The sequence below is a fragment of the Perca flavescens genome, chromosome 13 (assembly GCF_004354835.1).
Source record: "Perca flavescens isolate YP-PL-M2 chromosome 13, PFLA_1.0, whole genome shotgun sequence".
Lineage (NCBI taxonomy): Eukaryota > Metazoa > Chordata > Actinopteri > Perciformes > Percidae > Perca > Perca flavescens.
In genome coordinates this window covers 21,514,895-21,523,989 of record NC_041343.1, presented here as the reverse complement: position 1 = coordinate 21,523,989, position 9,095 = coordinate 21,514,895, and the positions used below count along the sequence as shown (strand labels likewise).

The window sequence follows — 9,095 nt, the reverse complement described above, 5'->3', positions numbered from 1 at the left end:
CAAACATACATTTGTTTAGCAAACTGAAACGGACAGGGTGGTAAATCTCCAGAGAAATGCTTTAGGGGTGGTGGAAGGGGTGGAGAAACTGTTTACCAAAGAAACTGAAAATGTCTTTCAATGGAAAAAGAGTTTCCAGTTTATTTGTTTTGACATTTTGAGTTAGAGTTTGAGGGTTTTTTTTTTTTCCCTTTTTTTTTTTTTTTTTTTTTTTTTTTAAATGGGAAGAGGCTACTAATGATGCTCTGCCTCAGTCAACCCAGTCAACCCATACACTGGATCAGTTTTTTTATTTGTTTTTTGTTTAGTACAGCCAACAGGTATTATTTCCTGAGGGACAATAACATTTTGATCACTTTACGACTTCATAGGAGTTTTGTTGAAAACTTAAACGGCAAACTCAGAGAGGAGTTCTGTCTCTCTGTTCAACAACTATTCTCTACACATGAAATTAAGACATTCATTATTTCAAACAAACACACACACACACACAAACACACACACACACATTCTGACGTAGAGCAACTGCTCACATCACTCTTTAAACAGCTCTCCGATGCATCTGGTTGAAGATTCAGTAAAAAGAAATTAATACAACTACAAAAACTAATGACAAATATTAATGTAAAAACACGTGCAGTTTTTAAAATGTGAGATTTTCTTTTAAATTAGGGGGAAAGTCATTTGATTCAAGAGTGTGTTTTCATTCAGGGATAACAACAATAGCTTTTTTTAACTACTGTGTACATTTAAATAAACTTAAAGGTTACTTATATCTAAAAGGGCCTACGCAGTGGAGGTAGAGAATAGAAAATTAGTTTAAGACACCTGAAGTGAAGATTGTGGACTTTCCTTTTCGATACAAAAGTATTTCAAGTATCACATGTCACGTGTACGACAAAGGGACATGGGGAGAAAATACTCAGTGATATAATTGTTGCTTATATTATAATCTGCTTTAAAGAGGTTTAGCATCTCCTTATAAGGAACCTTTCCGGCGTGAAATCATCAAGACTTAATAACATTACGTATGAAATTAGCTGGAAAGGTATTTGTACACAATGCTGAATGTTGCTGGGTCTGCTCAAGTACTTTTTTTAAAGAAAGAATATTTCAAACATTGCTATTTAAAATTGAAGACAAAACAAAAGAATAGTACTATTGTTTAAATGGATGGAGTAAGGCTTTCACTTGAAATTACTTGAATCTGATTTGAAGAAATGTGCATTCATGTTTCATTACAAAGTGCTTTTTTCATTCACCCTTTTTGGTTTTTAGTGCCTTAATTTGAAACACATAAAAAAAAAAGAAGGAACATTTACAAAAACAAAAACGATTCGATCTGCTGTACATTTTACTGACATGATACAGTAAACCGCCCCTGTCTCAGGCTACGCTCTTTTCACTGAACCCTTCTCACAGGTCAAAATACAATCTTAAAGCTTATAATAGGTTTCCACAGGTGCAGATACAGGGCTGTAGCACTACCATCTTATTGAAAAAGTGAAGGACAGTTGCTGAATTGCTAACAAGGGACGCAAAGTTTCCACACAGCAGCTCTAATGGAAAATGTTCCACAGCAACACCAACATCAAGGCACACAGCTCAATGTGCGTCACGTTGGGGAAAGCCTCCATGTACACATTGCAGATTGTGCAGACTGACACTGGGTGGAGATTGGGCAAGTGTTCTGGGCACCCTTCGACAGATGACAGAAAGGAGCTCAACAGTCTTTATTGCTCATCTCATGTGCAGCCTATATATTATGACAGGAGAGCAGCAAGAGGCATGGTGGGTTCCCCAGTAGCCCTGTCAAACTCTTTTAAAGAATAAAAGAAAGTCATGACAGGGTGAAAAGGGTTGAAGACATCAGATGGACCACTTACAATCCAAGTGAAAAGTACAGCCAAAACTCATACATGTCTTGTACAGTCTTTTTTAAATAAGCCAGTCCTCCTTTAAGGCAAGTCAAGAAAAGAAAAAAGAAAAGAAAAAGAAAGGAGGAATCTGTGCTTTCGTGTTCCTCCCTTCACAGACGCAGGCTGTTGGAAAGGCCCTCCAGCTGCTCCTCTCCCAGCCTCTGCTTCTCCTCCAGGTCCTTCTGTCGGATGAGCAGCGAGGCCTTGGTCTGGATGAAGCGCCGGTAGTCCTGCAGCTGCTCGGCGGACAGCTGACGTGACAGAAAGGTGGAGACCAGGTTCTCTCTCCGGTCCAGATTATCCTTCAGATCTTTGGCGTCCTCCCTCTGTTTGCACAGCAGACGGTGGCGACTGTCCAGAGATTGCTAAGTGCAGAGACAGAGAGGGCAACATGAATTATACCTGATAATAGTTCAAAGGTTACATTTCATCTCTCTGCTATTGGACTTTGAACCTTATCCTGCTGTTGGAATCATGCCTTGCAGAGCATTAGACCTGCTGAGTAAAAATCCTGCTGTGAGCAAACTTCTACAAATACAGAGTTTGAGAGGACTGCTGATAGAAAATCTGAAAATGAATCATTTCCAAAAGCTTACCACAAGTGTCATATTTTGGCTAATCTTTTTTGTTTTATTTGAAAGGTAATAGGTTTGATGTAATAGAGAGCTGTAATAGTTGTAGGATTAGGTTTCAAACAGCCACAGGGCAGGAGGTGCAGTATTTTCTTAAGTCAACAGAGGGCAGGGTGGATACAAATGTCATCGAAACCTGGCTGGAGTTTCGTTGAGTTCAGTGTAAATACCAGTGTTGCTGATAACAGCAAGAAAACAAATGAGCCTCTAACAAGCCCTGAGTATGCAGCACAGGCTTTTCCAGATGGACAAACTGACAAAGAGCCCTTTAGGGAGAAATCCAGAAATCGTATGCATCCATGCAAACATAAATTGATGGTGTGAATACTGGGACGCATGATGAAACGGGATATTCAGAAGGGAAACAAAGCAAGGCACAGAGCTCAAGTCACATCCGTGACGCAACTCATGATATTTGAAATAAAGACCTAAATGTCTGACAGTAAATCTATTTCAATAAGGTGTCTCTACCTCCGATGCAGCATGACAAAATGTAAGTAATTATTTCTCAATATATCAAGCCAAAAAGTGCAGTATTTCAAAAACAATCTTCAAATGTCAGGAATGTGATAAAGCATTTGGCTCAAACACAGATAAGCTAGAAAAACTGGAAATTAAACGCTGATGACAAAATTTTTTGAATTCCAAACAGTGAGAAACCTTGACTCCATTAAAGTCACCCTTAAACGTTTCCCAAGCGGCATGTGTTTGCTGTTCTAAAGTAAACCGAAAGAAAGCATTGCTGAGGGCATGGGAGCTGCCAATTCATACACAATAGCAATTCAAAGTGCTTTACAAATGAGCAGAAGTGTAAGTGTAGTGTGTACTTATTAAAACAAACAAACATATAAATAATTAGTTATAAAGGAGAAAAGTATTACATTTTAAATTAAAACGGACGAAAACGGTATAACTACTTATTTTGCGCAAACATGTCAAGCTCTCAATTGTGCTGCAAAAAAAGGGTCGGAAGGAATTTGTTTTGGTGAAACATCAAATCAAAAGTTGATTTAGTCGTGCAACAGAAAACTCTGATTGGACAGATAGTCTAGCTAGCTGTCTGGATTTACCCTGCAGAGATCGGAGAAAAGGTTAACCATTATGTATCGACTGGAGTTTAAAATGCCAACACAAAGAAAGCCAAAGGCAACGGATATCCGGCCTAAATGAGTGAAATCTGGCAGACTTTCCGGCGGCAACCGAGCAATCCCAGAAGTGGAACGTCAAGGACATAGACTAACAATTATGCAACTTTGACAAATAAATAAAGCAATAAATTAATGAATTACTCATGCAGGGCAAGCGGTTTATCACAGCATACAGATATAAATGAAAACAAAAAACAAAGATGTCTGCAAGATAAGAGGACTCTTAAAAAGGGAAATGATCTCGCGACAAACCTTCAAAACCCTAAGTTATGACCCCACTGATCTCCGAAGAAAGGGGCTGAAAAAAAAAAAAAAAAGAAGGTTGCTCACCTTCTCCTCGGCATCTGTGTGCTGGTCCACGGTGCTCAGGGCGTTCTGCACCCTGGCCAGCCGAGCAGAGAGGCACAGCAGCAGGTTGACCACCCTCTCCAGGTCTCCTATGAACAGGTTGTACCTCTCCAGCTCCACGGGCAAACAGCGCTCACGGACCAGCTCCTGCAGGGCCTCTCCGTGGGCCACGTTCTCCTGAACCTCTGCCTGCAGGGCGCAGCGTGTCTCTTCCAGCGAGCGCAGACGCTCCTCGATATAGGACGCCAACAGACGCTGGGAATTCAAGCAGAGAAGGTGATGTGTGAGAGATGTAAGGCAATGGTGCTACAGGATACATACACGTGGTGGAACAGAGCCAAATGTGAAAAAATGTGAAGGAAAACATACTTTAATTTATCTTAATAATTAAAAAAAAAAAATTTCTTTTGTGTTTACTGTCATAGGATAAAGGCTAAAGGATAAATGTGGGAGGCAGTCAGGATGAGGGGGAGTTTATCTGCTAAACCAAACATTCGGCAAGTGGGAGATACTGATAAGAGGCAGACAGTACATCATGTGATAAGAGACACACAGCTATCTCAGTCTGAGTCCACTCACAGCCAAATAGGAACCAGATAGTATCAATATGAAATCACCACAGGGTTTGCGTTTTTAAAAAGAAAGACAGAATGACAACACAGTTCAAAGTGCGTGGTTAAAAGTCCCATTTGCTCTGCTGTCCAGTCTGCTTTCTTGACATTTTTTTATGTGTATGCAACAAAGCTGTGACAATTTTAGAGACATAGGGCCCTATCTTGCACCCAGCGCAATTGACTTTGTACACCGACGCATGTATCATTCCTATTTTGCACCCGACGCACGGCGGACTTTTCCCTCCACAGACACACGTCGGTAAATTAGGGAATGAACTTGCGCTCCCGGGGGCGGTTCAGCGAAAAGAGGAGGCGTGTTCCGGCACAAACGTTCCCTGGTACTATTTTGCAGTTTCAGAAAACAATTCCGCCACAGACCAGGAAAAACCTGGTCTAAAGTCAGTGGCGCGTTATTCAGATGCTATTTTAAGGGCGCATGCTTGGCCATTAATGTAGAGTGCGCATACGCTTTGCTTCTCTCATCTAACGGATCCAGCAGTTCCCATTTTTGCAAACCATACATAAATACAAGTAAAAATATAACATTTCCATGAATCATGGATGTGTTGATGACATAAATGAGGAAATATTAGAAGACTTAAGGAGATGTGATGTTGAACTGGATGTGCCGATGCCACTTAACCCAAATGCCCCAGCAGCAGCACGGGAGAGGAGAGACAGAAGAGCTGCATCGTCTATAGTGAGGTCATCTCGGTCTATTGTTAGACTACATTGCAAAAAATATCACCATGAATTCATAACCTCGTGATTCAGTGAGAGTGAGCCCAAAACATCGGAAAGTATGTTTTTGTGACATTTCTTTATTTACATTTTGTCAAAAAGAAAAATCAATAGCAAACGTCGGTCTCCTGGCGTGCGCCCATGGATGTATTAAGAGCGTGTGCCTCGCAAATCCACCATTATAATAGCAATCCGCCATGAAACAAACACGTCTGCTTTTAAAAGCGATTGTGAGATAACGCTCTGATTGGTTTTTTGCACGTTACGCCCAAACCACACCTATGAGTAATGTAGCTACTTCAGACCAACCCATTTTAGATTTGCGTCGGGCGCAAGAGTCATTTATCCCGCCGGTATAATAGCAACAGCATCCGAGATCCGCCCACAAAGCTAATTGTGTTTGCCATTTGATACAGATAGTTAAAATAGGGCCCCTAGTGTCTTGTTACTAGTAAAGCAATACATTTTTGGGTCTCATTTTGTCATGTCGAGCCATCTTTATAATGGTTTGTTTTTGTTTTGACTGTGTAAAAATCCCTTTCACCTCTCTGTCATGAGGAATTGGCAAGATACTTCATTTTTGAAAAAGATTTTTTTTTTTTTTTAAATACACATTACTTGTGCCATGAGGTACTTTGGACAAAAGAAAACTCTGTTATGTTGCATAAATGAATAATTACCTTTTTCTCAGTGATGTCAGCTTTGCTCTGCAGGTCTGTACACTGAGGTTTCAGGCTGTCAGGAACAGAAGGACAAGGAGGTGGCTCAGCCCCTTCGACCGTTTCAGCACTAGGAAAAAAAAAACATGCTTAGGTCAAAATAGCTTTCTTGCACCCTGTTAAAGTGCCACATATATTGTCTTCAAATACAGTATAGTATACCCTTATTTACAGATTTACAAAACTCTAAAATGCAACTGCAAATTTCTCTTTGTGTGTGAAGTGTGCTTATACTAGCAGAAATGGGGGTGCATGTACAGCAGTAAGCAGATAGCCAGGTGTGTCCGTGCATGTGATGCAACAAAAGGTAACACAGCACTGGTGGAGCTTTGGCAATTAGAAACCAGTATCACGTTCCATGGAGAAAGATTAAACCAGGAATCATTAACTGAAAAGTAACTAGTTTTAAATATGTGATGGATTATTATTTAGTCTACACAGCTGTGTATATACAAGACAAAATGTTATGTAGTCATCTGAAAGGATGGAGAGTAGGGCTGCACCATATGAGGAAAATATGCGATTCGCGATAACGTTGTTGAATATCACGATAACGATATTACTTGCGATAAATAAACAGATGTCAAAGTGTACTCAGTTCTGCTTTACTGTTGCTTTCAGTATTCTTCTAAAATACAACACATTGCTTGTTGAAAAAAAAAAAAAAATGAAATGAAAAATGAAAAAATGTAACATTCTTTTACTGAACAAATTGAACAGTGGATTGACAATAACAGGCACCACTAAAAAAAAGAATGACAGTTACACTTTAATGTGCAGTTTTCTACTGATATTTTCTTTCAACGAATACAAAGAATCTCTATCTCAGGGGTGTGCTGTCTTCTCGAACTCAGGCAGTAAAATGCTCTCAATAGCGTAAACTAGTGGGAGTTAATTCATAACTACCACAGCTAGCTTACCCTTTAAGTATTGTGTTCCAGGACATTAACGTTTACCTTTCTGCAGCTCCTTTCTGCTCCTGTTTCTTCTTGTAGTGCTCCTCCATCAGCAGCGTGTCTTCGGACAGCAGCTGCTCCATCAGCATCAGTGCCGTCTCACGATTGGCCAGTGGGTAGAGCACTCTGGCCAGCGATCGGTCGGCCTCGACCAACGCTTCTACCAGCTCCTTCCACTGAGGTCTCTCAGCAGGCTTCTCCACGCTCTCCGTCTCTCCCTCCGGTGCTCCCCTCTCCTCCATCTCCTGGCCTTCTCCCGACTTCTCATCTTCCGTTTCTGGATTGTCCTCCTCCTCCTCCGCCTGCTGACCGACGTCTGTGTCGGAGACAGAGGTGCAGGGAGACACAGAGCTTCCACTTGTCTGCGTTGAGCTGGCGGGCTCGTCCTCAAAAACGTTGTCTGTCAGCGGCCACGTCTGGTGTCCGTCTTGGATCTCTTCCTCTGCAGGAAGAATCCACAGCGATGGATCTGTGGTGACGCCGCAGCTCAGAGACACTTCGTGGTTGGAGTCAGGCTGCGGGGCGTCAGCGCTCGGTTCATCCACCGACTGCTCTCTCTCTGATCCAGTCACAGACGGAGAAGTCCTGACTCTACTGGAAGTTAAACAAATCATGGTTAGGAATCACACCTGAATCACCACTTGTTACGAGTGGGTTTTAGTCCAGTTGGCTGAAGGGCGATACATTCAAATGTTGTGCAAGAAAGTGGCACATTCAATTAGTCAAATCATTTCACAGAGGAAACAAATGCTGCATTGACACGGAGTCTAATCTTACCTGGAGCTCGGCCTGTTTTCACAAGGAAGCTTAGTCTGGGTGGGGGTGGAAGAGGTGGATTTGATCCCTCTCTCACAGGTCTCTAGACATCTGGGGGAAGGTGTGTCAGATGAAGTCTCACTGGGCAGTCTACTGGGCCCGAACTCATCTGTGACCGGTCCGTGCGAACCGGGAGATCCAGAGTGAACCCTGGCCCGGGCCGAGGAGCAGGAGGCTGCCGGGGAGGTGGATCTGCTTGAGTTCCTTGTTCCTACTGTGGCATCCTCCCCATGTTCGGAGTTCTGCTTCGACAAAGACCTTTTCCGGGTTTGGTTTTGTGTCTGTCCCGGAGTGTTCTTCTGACCACCGATCTCTGGTTCTTTTCCCGCTTGCTCGGTTAGATGTTGTTTCTTCCTCCCGCCTTCCTGCCCCTGGGCTTCTCTGACTTCGGCAAAGAATGAAACGCTCATCTTGTCTCTGTCCGGTCCTCCTGGTCCAGTCGAATCTCTCCACAGTTGATCTAGCTGCTCCGAACTTTTACTCAGGGCTGATGGTCTTGTTAACTTCGATGCCCCAAGCTCTTCCATGGACTTCCCCCTCTGTGCGACCACGCGGACCCGCTGATGGCCCTCAGGGGGCGGCTTAATTAAGGAGTCCTCAGTGGCATCCGTCTGGGGACTGACATTGACGATCAGTGTTTAAATGTAAGTCATCAATTCATACAAACTAAGATTACTTTAGAACTTTAAATCAACATCAAAACTTTTAACTATCACATTTTCATATGCAATTTCTTTAAAGGCAAATACAAATGCATCATACGAGGGCTCTGGACATTTTCTTTTTTCAAAGACTTCAAAATAATAAACAAATATGATATTCCTACAAATCGCAATATAATTTTGAGAAATAGGTCAACTACTTGCAAATGGTTGAGTCAATGATTCTTCTTTTACAGCCCATGCAAACATCGTTTTAAAGGAATGCTGTTTTGCTGGAGCAGTTGGGTGTTGACTTTCCAGTGCCACAATGAATCGAGTGGAGATTTATAGTCTGTGTCACAGCGCACACTCACTGACCTAATACTCTCCTGACCTAAAACACATAAAAATGTCCCAATTTGTCTGCAGTGCTGGTACATACCTCCAGGTTTCCAGAGTAACTGGTAATGGATCCTCCTCATAGTCGAGTGCCTACAGACCCAGAAGAAGAGCCAAAACGAAATAGATGAGTTACACTTGAATTGGTACAAACGTAAATGC

At 42.1% G+C, this 9,095-nt stretch overlaps 1 protein-coding gene across 4 annotated transcripts in view; it reads right to left on the bottom strand.

Annotated features, from left to right (window-relative positions):
- Positions 1 to 1,336: 1,336 nt before the first annotated feature.
- shroom1 (shroom family member 1) overlaps positions 1,337 to 9,095 on the bottom strand; it is a 41,916-nt gene continuing 34,157 nt past the window's right edge. For 3 of the 4 annotated variants that reach the window (XM_028596015.1, XM_028596017.1, XM_028596016.1), the window contains 6 exons: positions 8,977 to 9,026; positions 7,855 to 8,511; positions 7,078 to 7,671; positions 6,083 to 6,191; positions 4,030 to 4,302; positions 1,337 to 2,284 (listed from right to left, as the gene is read on the bottom strand). In XM_028596015.1, coding sequence (XP_028451816.1) covers positions 2,030 to 2,284; positions 4,030 to 4,302; positions 6,083 to 6,191; positions 7,078 to 7,671; positions 7,855 to 8,511; positions 8,977 to 9,026 — 1,938 coding nt within the window. In that variant the 3' untranslated portion in view covers positions 1,337 to 2,029. The remainder of the gene's footprint in view (positions 2,285 to 4,029; positions 4,303 to 6,082; positions 6,192 to 7,077; positions 7,672 to 7,854; positions 8,512 to 8,976; positions 9,027 to 9,095) is intronic. The other variant, XM_028596018.1, reaches the window with a different exon arrangement.